This window comes from Peromyscus californicus, unplaced genomic scaffold (assembly GCF_007827085.1).
Source record: "Peromyscus californicus insignis strain IS unplaced genomic scaffold, ASM782708v3 Scaffold_21__1_contigs__length_65335640, whole genome shotgun sequence".
Taxonomy (NCBI): Eukaryota; Metazoa; Chordata; class Mammalia; order Rodentia; family Cricetidae; genus Peromyscus; species Peromyscus californicus.
The window spans coordinates 61,745,092-61,767,316 of NW_026294514.1; the positions used below are offsets into that span (position 1 = coordinate 61,745,092).

Genomic DNA, 22,225 nt, shown 5'->3' on the forward strand with positions numbered 1-22,225 from the left:
CAGGAAGGTGCTGGCTAGTTCTGTGTTGACTAGGCACAAAGTAAGTCACCTGAGAGGATGACCTCAGTTGAGAAGATGCCTCCATATAATGTGGCTGTACGTTAGCCTGTAAGGCATTTTCTCAATTAGTGATGGATGTGGGCGGGCCCAGCCCATGGTGGGTGGTGCCACCCCTGGGCTGTTGGTCTTGGGTTCTATAAGAAAGCAGGCTGAGCAAGCCAGGGGAAGCAAGGCAGTAAGCTGCACTCCTCTGTGGCCCCTGCACCAGCTCCTGCCTATTTGAATTTCTGTCCTGACTTCTTCCTTCAATGATGAACTGTGATGTGGAAGTGTAAACCAAATAAACCCTTCCCTCCCCAAGTTACTTTTGGTCATGGTGTTTCGTCACAGCAATAGAAACCCTAACTAGAACAAAGAGGCTCTGATAAAGATGCCCCAAGTCCAGAGGCAGGCCGACCTTGCCAGCTCTTCCAATTTGGGTTTATAGCACACTCTAACAGGGTTGTTTCCTATGATTCCCACTGGCTTAAATCCCAATTCTTCAGGACCCCCAAGAGCTGGGTGTTGAAAGCAGCCATTCCAGTGGGCACACCATAGTGGGAGTGTTGACGGGACAGGCGTCGGCAGACAATGGGGCAGTGTTTTCCTTGTTGGTGAATGACCGTCAAGTGTCTGCCACTTCATATGTCAAAGGGAGCGACATCCATGTTGACAGCATCATCTCTCCAGTTGCTACAGGGTGAGCCTCCTGCACACACCTGGCTTTCCTTCCGCATGGCCCCAGTAGTAGAAGGCACCATTGAATCAGGAAAAAAGTGCAGCAGCCACAAAAAGGTTAATGTCGCAAAAAGGGCAATTCGCAGGGAAAGCAGTACTCATGAAGGACAAAGACTTTCCCACTTAAAGATGGCAAAGGCCCAGACCAAAACAGGAAGCTTCCAGCCTGCTTTGGTGGGTGGTGGGATTGTCTGAGGCTGAGAGATGCCGGAAAGGGACAAGAACAAAGTGTTCTCTGCTTGGCAAGCTGTCATGACAGCCACGGGTCCTCCTGCTCCCCGCCTCTGGGACCCGAAGCTCAGTTAGGGAGACAGTGACTTCGATAAACACCGGCCCTCAGAGGAACCGAAAGTCACCGCTGAAGCCTCCTGCTGCCCAGAGGAACCGAGCAGGGCCCAGTCCAGCCTGAGAGCAGAGGCCGAGGCAGGCAAGGAGCTGCAGTTACACCTGCTGCTGGGACACACAGCCCCAGCCCTGGGAAGGAAGAGAATTCTAAGCAAGAGCGTTGAGCTGTAGGGGAGGGCAGATCTAAGGGGAAGGGCAGATGGAGAAGCTGTGACTTTCACAATGGGCGAGCTGGCTTACTCTGCAGTTCACACTTCAGTGGGTTGATGTGCAGCCTGGGAAGGTTTTACGTCAGTTTGCCAAGGCAGGGTCTGTGAGAAAATGCAAAGTGTGGTGTGGTCTAGGAACCAGTGGGTGCGCACTGGGAACCAATCCAGTCAGCAAAAACTGTTTCTCACATTTTATTTGTGTCGTAGAAGGCCAGTATATGTTGTTTGCTTCCAGATAAGATTATTTGTTGAATTTTTTAGATTTGCATACATTAACTATACATAATAACAGGTTTCATTGTGATGTTCTCATATATATAAATATATACGTGTGTGTATATAATGTATTTTGTTCACATTCACCCCCTATTATCCTCTGTTGTCCCCCTCACACTCCTGCTAATCTCTTTCTGTTTCTAATCTTCCCTCTTTATGTCTGATTTATTCAGTGTATGTGTGTGTATGTATGTGTGTGTGTGTATGTGTGTGTGTGCCAATGACTTTCATTGGAGTTGTTTATGAGAACATAGGATGAAAGGTTATTTGCAGGAGCATGGGCAGCTTACCAGTGGCTACCCCACTGAAGAAACTGTCTCTCCCTCCCCTGGGTATTGTTAACTACCTATAAATCTTCAGGGAGTGGCGGGGCCTCGTGAATCCCTCTCCATTCTATAACAAGAAGATCCTTTTTTTGTGTCTAAGGTAGAATGGGCTTGGGGTGAGACAGCAGATGGGGAGGGAAGTGTGGCGTTGAAGGGGGAAGGTTCCACCCATCTCCAGAATATCATCATGGGTAATGGAAACCTAAGTTCATCAGAGCTTCACATTTTTTTTTCAAAAGAAGCTAAGAACATCAAATAATTATGTGGAAAATTTCTGATTTTTCACTGGTCTGTAACTAAAGAAAAACACGTCTCAGATACCCAACAGTGCTAAACCTTACTTAACACAGCAGCCACCTGCTTGTGACTATACATCTCGTATATGTAGATTTGGGCGGAAAAGTACAGGCTCAGTGAGATCCCACTCAAGTCAGCATGGACATAGGTGTCTGCTCCATCAGCTGCTCAGATTGTTAGATGTGGGCTTCCTGACACCAGGCTGCCACCCAGCGAGGTGGCATCTCCAGCTTGTGGGGTGACCGAACCAGAAGAAGGCGGACCTTGGTGCTCTGACATAATATGCTGGATCTGGTACTGTGACATTTAAGAGAAAACCAAGCTAGGGTTCTGAGTGGAGGTACGAAGACGTACACGCAGGGAAGACAGGAGTTTGACAGTAAATACAGCGTTGAGTAAAGGTGTGACTCGGCCTTCTGGAAGCTGGTGTTGGTCAGGCTGAGCTTCCTGGGAGAGTGTCAATGGGAGAGGAAGTGTGCCCTGCAGCACTGGGTTCCAAAGACCCATGGGAAGGAGAGATCAGGCATCGTGAGTAAGGAGAAGACATACAGAGTGGCGGACAGAACTCACAGAGTTTGACCTGAAGGAACATCAAGGCGCAGTTTCTTGTTCTCCAAATAGTTGAGGACTTTGCATCTTGTGAGGGGTAGAACCAGCTGTGGGAAGGAATGGTCCTAGCAGTAAGATCTCCTTCTCCTTTAAGGACACACTGTGAGATGCACAGGTTATCATCTGAGAGTCTCTGGTGTCTGGTGCTGACCACTCACCTAGCACTCAGCTTTAACTAAGATGTCCACAGTGGGCTGTGACAGAACCTTCTCACAGGACCTTTGCTGGCCCTCATCGTATTTACCCACTTCCTGTCCCCCTTTGCTGTCCTGCTGTGGCCCTGTCTGGTTGATGCGATTCTCCAGGCAATGCCTTCTCATTCCTGGTCTTGATTTATAGCCTCCTTCTGGAGCAGGAGTCAGAAACAGGCCACAGGGACTATCACAGATATCAATGTGCATCACTGCATTATTGCAAGATGAGATCAATCAATCACTGGAACAGAAGGAGGAGTCTACATCCAGACTGAGATGAAGTGGGAAACTGGCATATGGGCTAATGAATCATGAGTCAGCAGGAAAGGGTGGACTGTTTACTATCTGAGGTTGCTGAGTCACTGGGAAGAAGAATTGTATTCCTCATTTTATAGCAAATGTCAAAATAAAGAACTTGACATAAAAACATGATAAAAGTGTTAGAAAATAAAAAAATACTATTTTCTCTCGATAATTAAGATTGGTGAGTCACAAGACCTAGAATCCACATGAAGACTAAATGATTTTTTTTTTAAAAACAGGATCTCTAGTTGCCCAGGCTGGCTGCAAACTCCCTATTTAGATGAAAATGACCTTGATCTTTTGTTTGTCCCACCCATACCTCCCAAGTACTGAGACTACAGGTGTGTGCCACCATGTTCAGTTTTATATGGTGCCAAGGACTGATCACAGGGCTCTGTGTGTGCCAGGCAAGCACCAGACAAGTACCAACTGAACTATAGCTCAGCCTCTGTTTGAAATTTTCACAAGACATGATAGACTATAAATAATCTTACCAAAAAGAGAGGGGCAGGGCTGGAGAGACGATTTAGTCTATAAATTTTCTGCTGCACAAGTACAAAGACCTGGGTTCAGATGCCCAGACCTCACCTAAAGAGCAGGGCGTGGTGGGGTGTGCATGTAACCCCAGCTGTGGGGGAGGGCTAGAGACAGGGGGTCCCTGCAGCTCACTGGCCTTACAACCTAGTGGAATTCACGATCTAAAGGTTTAATGAGACACACTCTTTCAAAAATCAAGCAGGAGAGTGATCAAGGAAAGGCAGAAGGCATTGACCTTCAGCTGTAATGTGTCTGTAGGCACAAATGGCTCCCATACCACACACATTACAGCACACACACAAATACAAACACACATACACACACATATACAAATACACATACACACATATATACACACATACACACATACCACACACATGTACAGCACACACACAAATACAAACACACATACACACATATACAAACACACATATATACACACATACACACATACCACACACATGTACAACACACACACATATACAAACACACATACACACACATATACAAACACACACACATATACACATACACACATACCACACATACAACATACACACACAAACACACATGCATACCCATATACACACACACTACACACATATACAACACACACATACCACACAACATACACACACACCACACACACACACACACACAAACACACATACATACACACACATATACAACACACACCACACACATATACAACATACACACCACACTACACACATACCACACACACATACATACACACACCACAAACATATACAACAATACGCATACACATAAGTAAAAGCTTTTAAGAGGAAAAGTAAACTAACCAAATAACAATTCATTTACCAAATATATGTGAAGAGCATATTTTTAATCAGAAAGATATTTTAAGATTTATTTTTACTTTATGTGTATGAATGTTTTACCTGCATGCATGTATATGCACCACATGTGTTTCATGTTCCCTGAAATTGGGGTCACGGATGATTGTAAGCCACCATGTGGGTCCTGGGAATCAAACCCACATCCTCCGAAGAGCATCAGGTGCAGAAGCAGAAGGACGGGAGTTTTAAGGCAGTCTCAGTTACACAGTGAGTGTGCCGCCCACTTGGGACAAACGAGACTACCTCAAACAAACAAAAAGAGCAGGAAAATATTTGCAAAAAATAAGTATGCAAGTTACAAGAAAAGAAATACAAATGAGCACATATGTGAAAAAGGCTTATTGTTGTTTCTAATACAGGAAATGCAAAACAACACACCGAGGATGCAAACTTCACCCATTGTTTGAGGGACAGACAGACACTGATGATGTCCAGTATTGGCATGGAGGGGCCATGGTAGGTTGTTGTGTGATATTTTGTTTGTGTTCTGGCAGATCAGAGGGCAGAGCCAGCCACTAGTTAGCCATAGAGGCCAGGCAGCGGTGGCACACACCTTTAATCCTGGCACTAGGGAGGAGGAGACAGGATCTCAGCCCCCATTCGGTCTGAGGATTCGCAGACTTAAGGAGTCTCTATCTAGTGGCTGCTGCTCTGCTTCTCTGAAATTTCTTCTTTCACCCTCAATATCTGACTCTGGGTTTTTATTGGTAAGACTAAGATCGCGCTTGAGCAGGTGCTAAGAGACGTCGGGGAGACGCTCACTTGACAAGGTTTTGGGAAAGGTGACTTGGCCAAATCTACAATAAAAATGAGCATTCCTTTAACATAGATCTCTTTCTTACTAAAGAAAGCTTGTGTGTGGTGTATTGGTGTGCGTGTGTGCGTGTGTGTGTGCGTGTGTGTGCGCGCGTGTGTGTGCGTGCGTGTGTGCATGTGTGTGTGCGCGTGTGTGCATGAGTGTGCGTGTGTGTGTGTGTGCATGCGTGTGTGCGTGTGTGTGCGCGTGTGTGTGCGTGTGTGTGTGTGCGTGTGTGCATATATGTGCGTGTGCGTGTGTGTGTGTGTGTGTGTGCGTGTGTAGAGGCCTATGCAGGCCTCACTTATTACAGTGTTTGTCTTCTGCAACAATAGCCAGTACCAGAAAGGAAGGGGCTAGATGTCCATCTGCCACTGTTCATCAGGTAGGATGTGTGAGGAGACCGTGATAGATCTCAGTGAAGGGCTGGTGAGGGGAGAGAGCAAAATACGGGTATGGCATCACTTCATTTCTGAAACGAAGCCTGAAGGAGCCTAGCAGCCGGCCTTGTACAGAGTGGGGAGGGGTGGAGGGCGCAGCCTGTTTTGGAGTTTCAGGGCTGAAATCCAGCACCTTCTCCGTGCTAATGTCGACCATTGAGCTACAAGCCCAGTGAGACTTTGCGAGCTATTCTTTGAAACGACTGCAAGTGTTAGAATTTCTAGCCACTCCCCCAGCCCCATGACCACGTGAGTGTGCACTGGCAAGATGCTTGGTCACCCAGGGCCTTACGTCCTACGCAATCCGTGCGCTGCGTGATCACATAATCTATGTGCATGTGTGGCGTAGTATGTAAGCCCATGTGCTCATGTGCGGGGGAACCTATGAAAGCGGGTCCCACTTATCCCTCCTCTCTCTTCCTGTACGGTCATTCTCCATAGGCCTGGGCACATCCCTTCTGTCCCCTTCCCTTAATAAATGCTTAGTGGGTTTTGTTGTACCTCCTGGTTTTTCTCGCACGGTAAACAGCACCATTTAATGAATAACATTGCGCCGCTTAATAAATAACATTGGTGCCGAGACGAAGCAGGCCCTCCTGGCGCTCTGCGCCTGGGACCCTGTATCTACGACTGCCCACTTTTCCGTTTGCCCAGTTACTGGACTGCTTCACACAGCACCAGCTCCAATCTTGACCCCTCCTATCTTTCGTTCTTGGGCTGATAAAGGATCTGACTCCAGCCATGCCGACCTGTGTCAACCAGTATCTCTTTGGGAGAGGTAGCGAGGGTGGGTAGACTGGTTAAGGTTCAGGTCCCTTTCTCCCTCATGGAACTTTCTCAGATAGGAAAAAATGTGGGTTGCTATACCTCTAATTCTGCTTCCTTTATTAAACAATTCCAATATATTACCCAATCTTATAGTCTCACCTTTCATGATGTATATATGATACTTGCTAATAACCTACTTCCTGAGAGCACAGATGAGTTTGGGAGCAGGCTAGGACACATGCAGATGAGGTTCATCAAATCAATGCTGCCCACCCACCCTTCCTTTTGGACACCAGAGCCACTTACTCAGTCCTGAGGGAGTTTTGGGGTCCCACCTCTCCTTGTCTCCCTATTGTCGAGGTAGAGGGACAGTCTTACCTATCTCACCAGACCCCACCACTTAATTGTACTTTCAGGGGTATCCCTTTCACCCACACAGTTTTAGTGGTGCCAACCTGCCCATCTAATGGGAAGAGATTTTCTAGCTAAAGTAGGAGCTTTTATTTGTTTACTCCCCCATGTGCCTTACTCTAGACTCATCAGCTTCAAGATACCTCCTGTCTCTACTGACCATATTCTGTTTCATCAGTTTCCCTGTGTCTCTAATAACATATTCAAACTTCTAATTAACTACTCAGCTAATTGTTACAGGACCACCATAGAGCTGGAGGCCAAGGACTAGGTGGTAAGGAATAGTTTAACAGTCCAGAGGTATTTATACCCCCAGACTCAAAAGGGTCTGGACTCTGCAAAACACAGACTTTAATAATAACAACCTATTACTGTTAAATGCCCTCAGCAATTGATCACCTGTGTCTCCTGGATGCTAAACTAATAAAGAAAACAGGTACCTTGAGGTTTGTCTCAGATAAGGCTTATCTCAGGTGAAAATTAAAAGCATGCTCCAGGTCTCTCTCTCTCTCTCTCTCTCTCTCTCTCTCTCTCTCTCTCTCTCTCTCTCTCTTTCTCTCTCTCTCTAACACTAACCAATAAAATTCTAATAGCAGAGTACGAAACATTATACTATCTTGGCTACCAGCTCAAGATTTTAAATTCCCCATGGCTGCTTCTTAATATGTTTAAAAATTCTTCCGAGCTCCAGAGCCAACTTGAATCCACCTGAACAGGTCAGATCCACTTCAGATAAGTATAGTTCAAACTTTCCTGGTCCAGGGACGCCCCTCCCTCACCCTGGAACCTCTTGGGGACCCTCCCCAAGGTAAAATGTTTTCTAAACCACCTCTTCTGCCTCACCAGCACCTTGTCAGACCTGAGCAGTCACAGAGCCTGAAGCAGTGAAAGGCGATGGATGATTCCCAAAGCAGCGGAGGACAATCCACTACCTCAGGACCCCAAAAGCCCCCTTCCCTACCCCCAAAAGTTAACCAATGCCCACCGAGTCAGCTGGGAGTAGTTTTGGGAGACATGGCGCCCCCATGCCCATTCACCTGCCATTTTTAATAAAAGAACAAAGAGTCTGGAGTGTTAGAATTCTTAACCCCTCCCCCAGCTACATGACTGTGCGTGTGTGTGTGTGTGTGTGTGTGTGTGTGTGTGTGTGTGTGTGTGTGTGTAACTCATCAATTAGGTGAGGCTGGGTATGTCTTCCTGTCTGTTACCCAGTGCTGAGAGTGTAATCATTCCCACTCCACCAAGTGCTATTACGTGGTTTCTAGGGGTCCAGCTTAGGTCCCTGTGATTGCAAAGCAAGTGTGTTCCAGACCAAGTCATCGCCCCAGACCCTACTGCCAAGTTTTTGCAGCTCTTCCCTCCATGAACCTTTAAAGAATGCCTCGGGGAGCCCTCGCCATGCTTCAACGCTATTTTTTAAGGTGTCAAATACATTACAGATTCTACAGCTACGTTTGAGAGAAATGTATTCACACTGATACTCTGCCAGGAAGGGAAACTGGTCTCGGGGTGAGGGGATTTTACTTGTGTTTCATATTTTCGATTTGAACGCCCTTATTCCTGCTTTCTCCTTTCCTTAAAGAAAAAAGCTGAGACAGCACATATTGACTCACAGCGATCCTCAGATGTTAGACACCAGGATTGTAAGACGCAGTGGTCCTGGGTGGTGTAAAAGCCTGCGTGGATCTCTCGGGTTGGAAGGATGCCTACTGCTTCCTCCATTTCTCTCAGGCCACATTAATTCCCCCTTGTTCTTCCTGTATGCTCATTTTCATCTTGAGGTCAAGATTCTTCCACCCACTCATCCTTTATCTCAAGGGAATCTACTGAGTCCTGGGCAGACAGTATGGGGAGGTGTCCCTGAGGCCTGGAGACAGCGAAGCTGGGCTCATTGGCCAGGTTGTGTTTCCAGGCAGAAGAGTGGGTGAGAAGTTGGGGACAGGAGACGTTCCTGTCAGTCTCCTCCTCTCATGTCTGACATCAGACTTTAGGAAGCCTTCTCCTCCCGCACACAGCCAGGGAAGTGCATCTCTTTACCGTTTCTGTTTCCCTTTCCCCCTCACACAAGCAAAACCTGTCTTTAGATGCACTCTGGGGGGATCAGGGGTATAGCTCAGCGGTAGAGGACTTGCCTAGAGTCTTCAAGGCCTTCAATTCAAGGTTGAATTCTTAGCATGGTGAGAAAAAGAAAAGGAAAGAGATAGACACTTATATAACTTCTAAGTCGTCCCCTGTTAAGAATTTAGACACAGCATTTGGGACCACTTGGATACAGACAACACAGTTCTGGGAACATGAGCAATCTCTATTTCCAGGTTGCCAGGGCCCAGGACGTGGCATATTTTTATCTTAATTACATCCCTGAGTGACTCTTCCTTCTAACTTCTGTCTTTACTTTCTGTAAAACTCTCAAGGCACTCTGGGAGACAGGAGTGACAGCTGGCAGACAAGTGGGTGTGCGTGGCCCTGGGAGCCAGCCCAGAGAAGAGCTGCCTCAAGGGGCAGCCCAGGGCAGCTGTCTGATTAGCTTTGCTACCGGCCCAGATGCTCCACTGCCCTGGCATCATCCCCGATGCCGTTGAGTTGGACCGGCAGCAGAGAGGTCTTCAAGGCACCAACCAGGGAACCTTAGTGATAGCATTAGGACAGGGCTGCAGAATATCACAACACAATGGCTCACTTCCTTTCTTTAGGTTTTCTGTGTGCTCAATCATTTAGCCTATATTTGTTTATGTGTGTGCTTATGTGTATGTGCATGTTTGTGGGGGAGTGTGTGTGTGTGTGTGTGTGTGTGTGTGTGTGTGTGTGTAGCACACATGCTCATGTGTGTGCACATGTGTGGAGGTCAGAGGACAACCTTGGGTATTACATCCCAGGAACTGCTCACCCTGCTCTTTGAGTCAATGTTTCTCATTGACTTGGCCTTGCTCATTTATCTATTCTGGTTGGCCAGTGAGCCCCAGGGATTCTCCTGTCTTTACTTCCTTTGCCCAGGATGACAAGCCAGCATCACCATGCCTGCATTTAGCCAATATTTATTGAGTAGCTAACAGGTGCCTGCATTTAGCCCATGTTTATTGACTACCTAACGAGTTCCCACATTTAGTCAGTATTTATCGAGCACCTATCGGGTATAGGTGGTTTTCTAGCACTTCAGCACAAGACAGACAAGGTCTTGGCTCGGTCCGATACATCTTCTGTTCTCAGGATGGAGACAGATAAGGTACTTGAGTGGATAGATCATGAACATAGCTGCTGTGTCAGGCAAAAGAATGACTTCCCCACCTGGTTCCATAGATGTCCGTGTCTCCACCTCAGAACCTGTGCATAAGCTGTCATACAGCAAGAGTGAGTTAAAGTTGCCCACGTTCTGATCTGAGATGGGAAGGGATACCAGTTGATTAGAATAATCACAGGGCCATGCCGCCAGCATCACAAGGCAGTAATGACTGCCACTGCTGGCTTGAGGGATAGAGGAAAGGGCCGCCAGTCAGGGGGTTCAGGAGACCCCTAGATACAGAAAAAGACAAGAAAGGGGATTTTCTTTTCTCCTGAAGCCTTCAGAAGCGGCACAGCTCTGCTCATACCTTGATCTCAGCACAGACAGTGAAGGCCATTTTTGGACCACTGGCCTCTGAAAATGCAAGATAATAAATGTGTATATTGTACACTACTGAGTCATATCGCTATTGGCAAACAAACAGAGCTGCAGATAGAGGTGAGGGGTGTTAAGAAAATAGACTGGGAGGACGATGGAGAGGAACCTTTAGGGAAAACATGGTTTCGGATGGGGAGGCCTGAGGGAAGAGGCTCTGAGCAGAGATGTTGGGGTGGTCAGCCATGGGTGGACCTGGAGAGCCATCTCACTGGCCTTGTTTCCCTAAATTTAAAGTTAGAATAATATTCCTCTTCCCAGGATTAAATAGTGTGTCCTAAGTGCCTGGCTCCTGCCCAGGCTCACTAATGGACTCCATGGCAACAAGGGCTGATATGATAGACCCTAGGTAAAGTGAATGGACTCTCTCTGAGTCCTCTATGTCCTCAAATCTCTCTTAGACTTGCCCAGTGGGACTCTGGCTACCAGCCTTGACCCTACCCCTGGCCTCTGTCTTCCTGGTTCTTCCAAGCAGAAGGATTCTACACTAGTGAGCAGGTGCCAGCAGCCTTTCCTAGACACAGGATATAGGGTCCCCTACTCTGTCCATGGCCAAAATTGGGAACCAGTCAGGACCCCTGGCCACTCAGCCTTGGCTCAGATTCCTGCTCGGACATTCCAACTGCCTTTCCCAGGACTTCGGGGATTTCAGAGTCTCCCAAGTCTCATCACTGTGGCTCTCTTTTCTGTATCTGGTGTTCCCAGCCCTGATCTGAGCAGACCTAGGTGGCTGCCTGGGTCACCCTGTACTGGTGTGGCAGCTAACCAGCCTCTGGACTTTAGGTTTATCTGCTCTACCATGTAAACCAATCATTGTGGTAGAGCGGGCTCTGTGTTTTATGTGACTGTCTCTTTCAGTTCTTAAACCTCCACGGGAGAGCGTTACCACAGTGCCCATGGCTCCTGAGAAGGAGACAGGTTCAGAAGCATGAACAGCATCATCAAAGGAACCAGCACACAGCCTCACCTAAGACCTGGCTAAGAGCCTTCTCTGAAAATGTGGCTGTGGGAGTTGACTACCTGGGCAGCACACAGCAGCCCTGGGCAATGGGGCCACGAAGACCCAAGGGTGAGAACCCACAGGAAGGGAAGGTGAAAGGTGAATGTGCAGCTGTCCCCAGGGTCAGTAAAGAGAGTGATGAGGCCTTGAAGCAAGCTCGTCATGGTGAGTACCTCAATACTGAAATGCAGGCCTCTGGGAGGTAGTTACGGCAAGAGTGAGTCACTGGGGAGAGAAGTCTTCCCAGGGGTCGAAAGAACTTGACCACAAGGAAAAAAGCATGTGTCACAAGGTGATGATTCAAGAGAGCACCGTGGAGACTTGGTAAGAACAACTGCATCAGGGCAAAACAAATCTTGCTGTTCAGTGGGACCTGCATCTGCTTCGTCTTCTCAAGGTACTAGCGTACCTAATCCATCAGTAGCTATGGATGCTCACTGTGGGCTGGGAAGAGCTTTAAGAACTCAAAACTAAGTAAGGACAATGGCATCCAGTTGAGCAGTCACCTGGAAGGTAGAGGGCAAGGAGTCCATCTTTTTACGTGTGTGTGTGTGTGTGTGTGTGTGTGTGTGTGTGTGTGTGTGTGTGTGTGTGTTTGCAAGTGCACATGTGGGGGGAATATGTTTGTGTGTGTGCAGCTGCACATACACACGTGTATATGTGCATGTGGAAGCCAGAGGCAAATGTTGGGCATCTCCCTCAGTTATTCCCCATCTTTCAAAATTTTTTTAAAATTTAAATTTAAATTTTGCACATATGGGTGTTCCGCCTGGTATGTCTGTGTACTACTTATGAGCTTGGTGCTTACAAAGGCCAGAAGAGGGCGTTGGATCCCCTGGACCCAGAGTTACAGATGGTTGTAACTAGAGTCTCCATGACGCTCTCTGGAATCATCACCTTGTGACACATGGTGCTGGGAATCAAACTCTGGTCCTCCGGAAGAACAGTCGGTGCTCTCAACTACTGGATCATCTCTCCAGCCCCTCCATCTTATTTTTTGAGGCAGGGTCTCACTTGCCAATTAGGCTAGACTAGCTGGCCAATGAGCTCCCAGGATCTACCTATTTCTGCCCCTCCCATTCCTCAGCTGGAATTACAGGCACATGGACTGTGCCCTTCTGTTCCATGGACTCAGGTGGTATTTCCTGGGAGGAAAGACTCACATCTGCTCAATACAGCTCTGAGTGGCCCCTGATCTCAAAGGGCAAAGCTGAGATGGGAAACTAAATCATCCCACAGAGAGCCAGAAATTGAGATGTCTCCCCCAGGGCACAGAGGTTGCTAACATGGTGATTGATTTTTGTACCTTTCCTGATTTGAGTTACAGAAATAGGATATTGAGCACATAGACAAGTCATGAGGGATGTCTGGGTGGGTCGGAGCCAATCATGCCAGCATGATGCTGGCCAGCACTAAGGAGAGAGGTGTATTAGAGGCTGCAAACCACGGCTTCTGGGCTTGTGGTGGCAGTGAAACTTGGTGCTCAATTTAAAATGTACGCTTTCTGTTTTGAGATTCCCCTAGAGTGGACCTAACCTCGTACGTTGGGGGCACTTTCAGCTGCAGGTAACAGAGAATTCCGTAAGTACTTAAACACAAAGGAATCATCTCACTAACAGGAAGCCCGGGGCTGGCCAGCCCCTAGGCTCGTTAGTTCTGTGCAGCAAATCCAACGGCACCGTTCAGGCTGGGGGTCACTTATGTCTCTGCTCTGCCATCTGCACGCTGACCTCACTCTCTGGTTACCTTGTCTCATGGTTGCAAAAGAGCAGCAGAGATTCCAGTTATCATATCCTAGTTGGTGGGAAGGGGGCCGTTTTGTCTTGTGTCTGTTTCCAAGACAGACTTTGATTAGTCGTCCCACAGAGCCCTTCCCGGCACATCTCATTGACTGCAGCTGCATACTGTTCCCTGGTTGTAGTGGGTAGCCATTCCAGCTTTGACCTGGAAGTTCCAACCTGCACTGAGGCTTCGGTAATGGTCACGCCTGCAAGGCGGGGCCGAGAGAGGACCCCTGAAGACCCGAGATCCAGATGCATAGGCTCTCTTTGTTCCTGGACGCTGGACGTAGACCTTGCAGTTCTTCAGAGAATACCGCCAGACTGCGCCACACCTTTCCCAGACCCTGTAAACTATCTCTTCACTTGTAAGTTACCCCACAAAATAAACCTCCCTTTTAACTACGTGGAGTGGCCCTAATGATGGGTAGCCATTCCACCTGGTCTAAGCCCATCAACTGCAAGCCATGGTTAGTGTCATCTCTGTGCTGTGTGGGACAAGAAAGGATGATGTTTCCAGCAAAAACAACGTGGACCATAAGGTTCTGGGAGACGGAGAAGTAGCAGCAAGATGCTGGGGGTGTGCAGGGATGGGGGAGAAAAGGAAAGTCATTCAGAGGCAGAGATGGCAGATAGAATGATTACTTTTCCCCCAACACCTGGGAATGAATTAGATCTCACACAGGCACACAGAAGAGGGAGGTGTTTTGTTTTTTCCTGAGAGTAAGGATGCTGGAGAAGAGGGAGGTGTTTTGTTTTTTCCTGAGAGTAAGGATGCTCCAGACGGCTAACGAATGAGGGAGAGACTTGACTCTCTTGGCAGAATCTGAGAAAATAAAACAGATGAGCTGGAACAAGAACCAAAAACAAAAAAAAAAAAAAGTGAAACAAGAAAAAACTTTGAGTCAAAGAAAGACCTGAGTTTGCAAAGCAGTCAAGCTCAAAACGATCTAGACATTAGCCATGGGGGGAAACGGAATGGAAAGAGAAGACAGAAAGACCCATCCTTCTACGAGAACCAGCATGAACTTGGCCTTGGGTTGGTGCCTGGAACTCATTCGCACCAAATTCTCAAAGGCTACAGAACTTCACCTCTGGGGAATGTTGAAAGAAAACTTGGTCCCAAGACTTTTCCTTTCAAATACAAACCCAGCTGCAAGATGTTTTGAGACAATGAGAGGATTAGAAAAATAGATCTGTCCATGTTTGCAGCAGACCAAAAAAAAAAATAAATAAAATACAGGACCCCAGAATATGGCTGCCATGACACCAAGGGGCCCGTGTCCTCACGTGGCCACGCTAGCCCCTGAACCTGTTCTGCACCCCTCCTTGTACGACGTCAGGAAGTGTGTGTTTGAGCCACATCCTTTGCCCAGAGGCTCAGACGGAATCTATTTCACTCGGTGACCACTCAGAACAATAACAGCTGCCACCCGCTTCCTGAACTTCATAACAACGACTCAACCATTCACCCTCCCAGACGCTTGTGACGGGTCAGCTCTTAGAACATGGTTTTGTTCCTTCTCCAGATGCACACTGCCCAGAGCAATGTGACAGACACCACCAGGGACCAGGAACTTGAGTCACACGTCTGACTTACACAGGTCCCGGCAGGCTCTGGCCACTGGGGTTTCCTTCTGTCTGAAAGAGCAGCCTTGGCGTCTGTGGGAAAGATCATCTTGGAGCTCCTCTTCTTTGGAACATGCATGAAGAGCTTTGGTACCCCAGTCTTCACAGTCCTTATCCCCGTACTCTGCCAGCTCAGCAAAGACAGGAAGTTCTCAAAGATATCTGTGTAATGGAGTCATGAGCGCGGCTCTTTTTCTTCCTCTTCATAGAAGTTGTGAGGCAGCAAGAGAAGCCTAGAGGCGCCTGTTCACTTCAGGGGTGGACCTGGTTAGGGGGACTGTGTCTAAAGGCTGCTCAGAGCCCTGCAGCCTCCCTCAGCTACCATGCGGTTGTCTGTTAGGACTCCTTGTTCCGCCTCAGACCCTCCCTTGCTTCCCAGGGAGTGGAGCAACTCCAAGGCATCACTGGGCAACAGCTCACTCTGAGGTCAGCCGCCCAAGGTGGGTGCACTTCCCTGAGGGGAGAGTCACTTCCTTTGCAGTTTCAGGAAGAACCCAGGATTCACAAGAACCCCGTCTCTGGGTGTGGGAACCTAGGGCCTGATGGGCTGAGCATCCTGCCTGTCTCTGGCCTCACACAGTACCCAGAGGCTGTCAACATGAACCTTGGTCCAGAAGATACTCTGGGTCTGAGGCCCTGTCTTAAAGCTGCTTCGCAGTCTCCTGCGCTCACTTCAGATCCTTGCTGACAGCACAGAGCAGAGCCTGGGGTAGATGGCCGCCACAGACACCCTCCCACAGCCTAACAACGTTTCCACAGCCACCCTCCATCACCATTAGCTCTGCTCTTCTTGCTCCACACCTACCTCCTTTCCTTTGTAGAAACTGTTGCCGTCTCTTCCAAAGCCTTCCTTTTTCTAGACTTTTCCTTCCCTCATCTTTCCCTTTCTCTCTTACTGTTCCCCCTTGTGTCCTCCTTGTTTTCTCTTTATTGTTCCCCCTTGTGTCCTCCTTGTTTTCTCTTTATTGTTCCCCCTTGTGTCCTCCCTTGTTTTCTCTTTATTGTTCCCCTCCTGCGTCCTCCCTTGTTTTCTCTTTATTGTTCCCCTCCTGCGTCCTCCCTTGTTTTCTCTTTATTGTTCCCTTCCTTGTGTCCTCCTTGTTTTCTCTTTATTGTTCCCCCTTGAGTCCTCCTTGTTTTCTCTTTATTGTTCCCCCTCCTCATGTCCTCCCTTGTTTGTTCTCTTTATTGTTCTCCCTTGTGTCCTCCCTTGTTTTCTCTTTATTGTTCCCCCTTGTGTCCTCCCTTGTTTGTTCTCTTTATTGTTCCTCTCCTGTGTCCTCCTTGTTTTCTCTTTATTGTTCCCCCTTGTGTCCTCCCTTGTTTGTTCTCTTTATTGTTCCTCTCCTGTGTCCTCCTTGTTTTCTCTTTATTGTTCCCCTCCTGTGTCCTCCCTTGTTTGTTCTCTTTATTGTTCCCCCTCCTCATGTCCTCCCTTGTTTTCTCTTTATTGTTCCCCCTTGTGTCCTCCTTGTTTTCTCTTTATTGTTCCCCTCCTGTGTCCTCCCTTGTTTGTTCTCTTTATTGTTCCCCTCCTGTGTCCTCCTTGTTTTCTCTTTATTGTTCCCCCTTGTGTCCTCCCTTGTTTTCTCTTTATTGTTCCCCTTCTGTGTCCTCCTTGTTTTCTCTTTATACTACTCCCTCTCCACCTCATTTGCTTCCATTTTTCCATCCTTTTTTCACCTTGCAGACTGAGGACATGGACATGGCTGTCTCCCTACTAAGAATGGGGGCAGTGAAGGGAGGAGTGGCCTCCATGTAGACTGCTCCCCCATCCATTCACAGAACTGGGACCACAGCAGGGAAAATGTGACACTGTACTTTCCTGTTTGGTTTCCTAGCAGTCTCTGAACAAAGCCAGGTGGCCGCAAAGTCCTGAATGCATGGGACGCATGGCCAAGTGCTATTCACGATCAAATGCCATCCAAGCAGGTGAGGAAGGGCCCTCTCAGAGAGACCGCTGCCCTACCTCCCATCGCTGGAACAGCCGTGATGTTTCACTGTGCAACCCCTCAGCCTAGCTCCTGCTTCTGCTGACACCAACAGGCTCAGGTAGAAGAAATGAGTTATACAGAAACTGTGGCTAAGCTCAGGAAAGAATGCAGGGTTTTGTTTCAACATGAAAAGAGGAACTGGAGTTAAAATAAGCTGTGACCAGTACCAGGGCTTCCTGAAGGACAGCTCTGACTTGGCTCACAGGGTGTGAGCTTTGATTTGCTTCTCAGCAGTCATGTGCCATTGGTTATTATAGAATGTGCTCTCTCTCTCTCTCTCTCTCTCTCTCTCTCTCTCTCTCTCTCTCTCTCTGTGTGTGTGTGTGTGTGTGTGTGTGTGTGTGTGTGTGTGTATGTGTGTGTCTGAGGCAGGGTCTCATGGAGTCTGGGCTGATCTTAAACTCACTATGTAGCTGAGGATGACTTTGAACTTTTGATCGCCTTACCTCTACCCCCCAAAGTGCTAAGATTATAGGTATGTGCTACTACATCAGGCATTATTGAGGACTAGGGAATCCAACTGTGGGCTGCATATGCTAGGCAGGTTCTCTACCAACTAGGCAACATCCCCAGCCACTAGCATCTATTTTTTGTTTTTGTTTGTTTTAATAGGAAATGGCTCCTTATAGGTGGGGAATTCCCTAGACCATCCAGGTCCCATGGCTTCCTGTCCCTTAGTTAGCTGGTATTGGTGACCAAGAAGGTCTTAGGTCAAGTGCAAGATTGGAAACATTATGTCCAGCAAGGCCATATCTCTTCCTTGGGAAACTGCTTGCCCACCCGCCCTTGTTGAGGTGGTCATAGGAGGCTTATGCTCTGTCCCCATCTGTCAATGATGGGCAGGCACCTGCTTCCTAACGGTCAAGCAACACAGAGCTCAGTAGTCTGTGAGTGGTCCAGGCAGAGAAAGCTGTTGGTGGCTGAGCCAATCAGATTCCCTCTGGGGACTGGGACATGAGAAGGGAACTGCTGTCAGCAGGGGAGGAGCAAACCACAGACAAGAGCTGACTCATTGAGGTAGAACCCAGCCAGGGCCCCAGCGCCTCTGGGCCCAAGCCCTGGGCTTCCCTAGTGGCCTTCTGGCCACCGAGGACAGTGGCCCCTGCACAAATCAGCCAGAGTGACCCCCTAAACCCACTGAATCTCTCAGTTAAGAGCCACTGAAGGTCTGTGGTCATTTATGGGGTCACAGGAAGCCACCACAGCAAGAGTGTGAAGACAACGTGGGCACAGACTCCATCCAGACGGAGTTACGAGTTCACATGCTGTGGGCACACACTCTCCACAAGAAGCCACAAAGTCACGCCTTTTCCAGTCATACTCAAAGTTTTCATCACTTTGAAGGAATAGAAGAAACCACAAAGGGGGAGAAAGATCGAAGACACCGACTAACTTTGAACTTGAGAGAGTTGACTCCTAGCAGGAGGCCACCTGCGGGACCCCATGCCACCAGGCTAAGTTCACACCGTCCTGGACTTGAATAAAAGTAGCGACCACAGAGGCCTACCGCGTGCCTAAGCCACCCCCCAGCCATCCATAGCCTCAGAAGCTGTGGAGTCCACATCTGAGAAAGTATTCCGATGATGAACATCTGCCAAAACCTTGAGAAGAGTGTTTGCTTAAGTGTACCCAAATCTGCCCTGGTGATCACTGCTGAAGCCTGGGCTGGCACAGGTACTCTTTGACCCCTAGACTAGGCTGACCCTCCTTCCGTCCTGGTGCTCATGCACACGCGGGAGGGAGGGAGAAGCATGAACAGCCTGACCGCCATGCCATGCAGCGGAGCAGTTCCCCGAGCCCACAGTGGCCCACACTGGCCTCTCCCGTGAAGCTTGGTGTGAGCAGATCTGTCCCCTGGAAGGCAGCTGCTCCACATCTGGATGGAGCCAGTGCCCTCCCGCCTCATTCTCTGAGCCAAGCAGCTGGTGGTGACCGAAGTGACTCCCTTTGAACGCCATCATTAGTCACCCCGCGAGGCTTTCCTTTGCTCCTAGTGTCTCTCTTCCATGTTTCCAGGAGCTTTCCCGGGCACTGCCTTTGGTCAAGGCAGCTGAGTCTACCCCTTCAGCCTAAGTAATTAATCATGCCCTTTAAGTTTTGGAAGTCACCAACGTCCCTTCCCGTTTCTATTTTCTTTTCAACTAAACCCTGGAGACCTTTGCTCCTTGCCATCCTGGTGACACGGTGCCGCTTGTCTGCTCTTGCTGCACTGCTCAGATGTGAGCCACATGCTCCTGTGGCTTCTGCTGTGGTCCCCGTGAACTTAGTGACACACAGCCCCTCCCCTACCGAGGACACCGAGACTGTCACCTCCTTCTTTCTACACACCCCCATGTTCTCTTGATGACGCCGGGCAAAAAATAGCTTCCCTGCCTTCCACATCACTCAGCTGCCACACACTGGTCAAACAAAGCCCCTGTGTCTGCCACACCAACTGTGCCAAGGTGGTCTTCTCGGGCTTTGATTGGCACTGCTGGTTTTATTTTCCCTTTTAAAGCTCAGCTGAGGCAGGTGAGATGGCTCATTGGGTAATGCTGCCAAGCTTCAGGATTTGAGTTCAAGTCCCCAGAATGCACACATCAGAAAGAGAGAACTAACTCCTGAAAACTGACCTCTACAAGCACACCATGGCATACCCCATAAATAAATAACAGAGTTTCTTTATGACTTTGTATATTTTGTCTTTATACGGTGAATTCAGATGCCAGGGCTATCAGCACTGGGCAGAAGGGGGCCACGGGAATTTAAAGGCACCATCTCATCTATCGTCCAGCTCCCTTGCAAGTTCACCCCCCTCTGCTGCTTCCTGGGCCACTTACGTTTGCTCATTTGTGGTAGTCAAAGAAAATGATGGCTGGAGACACAGCCACCATCATGTCCTTTTCTCAGCCACAGCCACCAATAGTCCCTGGCATGTGTGACTAACATCTTATGACTGCCATCGATGAAGAGTCACTGTTATTTACTCAACCCAAAACATGTGCTCTGGGGACAAAGCTAAGCTCTGCCAGGTCCTCACATGGAGGCTCCTCGGGCCACCTGCTTCTCCTTCTCTTTTTCTCTTCCTCTCAGGGCAAGCACAGGTTGGTTCAGGACTTACCTGAACAGTGAATTTGTCATCCTCGTTGGGCAGAATCCTGTAAGTGTAAACGCAGTTCCGGAACCTGAAATAGATCAAAGACGACGTTAGAAATCATGCAGGAAAACAAAGTTTGCTTGAACCAAGGAGAACAAGGCTCTCTGGCACAGCTTGAGGGGTCAGCACTGTCCCCACCCCTCAGCACACAGAGAGTGGCCATGGACGTGCCATTGGGGGTCAGCACTGTCCCTACCCCTCAAGCACACAGAGAGTGACCATGGACGTGCCATTGGGGGTCAGCACTGTCCCCACCCCTCAGCACACAAAGAGTGGCCATGGACGTGCCATTTATGTCCCTGCTAGATAGCCATGGGGGTCTGATCTAACAAGCCCTTCGTTTAGAGGAGCTTCCTCAACCTCTTTGCAGCCGAGTTGTCCAAAAGAATGGAGCAAGAAATGTTTGAAGAGCTAAAACTCCCAGGGATTCAGCAAGATAATGTGGTAACCAGGTCTCAAGTACAACTGCCTAGGGAACACATTGGCCAAGGTGAGGCTTCCCAGTACCTACCTTCTGCTGAGACTTCATTCCCCTACTCGGCTCCTCCCCATCAGACTCCTTGCTTTATAGCTTCCTTCTTCCTAAAATGAGCACTACCCCTTCAGAGACTCAGATTTGCAAAAGGCTGGAGAGCTCTGGTTATTTCTGTAGAGGAAGTGCCAAGTACCTAAGATCTCCTTCCCTTTCTAGAAGCTCTATGTTCTTTAGCTCAAGGATCCCAGGCACTTTTTACCTTCTTAGAATCTTTGAAAGGGAAGGGCTTGTTAAACTGAGGACCCTATGGGAAGGGGCCATTGCTGATCAGTCTCTGGCTTGCTGGTATCTGGTAGCATGGTGGACATGGGAGTCTGTTGGTGGCCTCAGGAGTCCATTGACCACACAGCTAAACCTGGAAGGCTGTGAGAAGTTTTGGGGCCTATTGCAACCACTGGCTTTTCCTTAAACCTGCTAGAGTGGCCTCCTCCCCCATCTTCCTCTATTTGGGATTTGCATGAACAGTGAAAACTAGGTACACTATTGCCCCAAGGCAGGGAGGGGGCTAAGCTCTGTCAACAACACAATGCTTCTGCTCTATAAACGAGAGTTATGGAGGATAAAGAGACGTCTCAGGAGTTAAGAGCACTTGCTGCTCTTTCCCAGGATCTACGTCCATTTCCCAGTACCTACATGGAGGCCAGAAACCATCTGTAACTCCAGTTCTAAGGAATCCAGCATGCTTTCCTGGCCTCCATCAGACACTGCATGCACATGGTACACATACATGTATGCAGGCACAACACCCATAAAATAAAAATATCTTACAAAAAGTCACTTAACCCCTTCCATGGGCCAGACTCAGTACCACAATTTCACATGTGTTATTAGTTAACTCAGTTTAAAATTTTTACATTGAGGGCTGGTGCATAGCTTGGTTCATAGTGCTTGCTAGCATTCATGAAGCCCTGAGCCCAATTCCCATCATAAGCCAGGCATTTTGACACACACCTCTAATGCCAATACTCAGGAGGTGGAAGTAAGAGGATCAGAAGTTCAAAGTCATCCTCAGCTACATAGGGAGTTGGAGGCCAGTCTGAGTTACATGAGACTGTGTCTCCAAAAATAAAAACAAACAAACAAATTGAAAAAAAGACTGTATATTGAAAAAACAAAACCACACACAAAAAGATATAAAATGAAAAATATATGTCTCCTCTGTCCCATGAGTTTCTTAGATTTATTTTTATTTGTAAAATATTTTTAAAATATGCACACAAGATTATATATACGTATCTCTTTCAATGCATGTAAAATCATACTGTTTACGTTGCTCTAAAGTTTGTTTTCTTCATAAAATATCCTCGAAGTCTTGTTTGAATACTTAGT

The 22,225-nt window shown here is 48.1% G+C and overlaps 1 protein-coding gene across 2 annotated transcripts in view; it reads right to left on the reverse strand.

Annotated features, from left to right (window-relative positions):
* The window catches only part of Inpp5d (inositol polyphosphate-5-phosphatase D), a 126,825-nt gene that overhangs the window by 76,109 nt on the left and 28,491 nt on the right, over positions 1–22,225 (reverse strand). For both annotated transcript variants that reach the window (XM_052750500.1, XM_052750499.1), the window contains exon 2: positions 20,326–20,389. In XM_052750500.1, the coding sequence (XP_052606460.1) occupies positions 20,326–20,389 (64 nt within the window). The remainder of the gene's footprint in view (positions 1–20,325; positions 20,390–22,225) is intronic.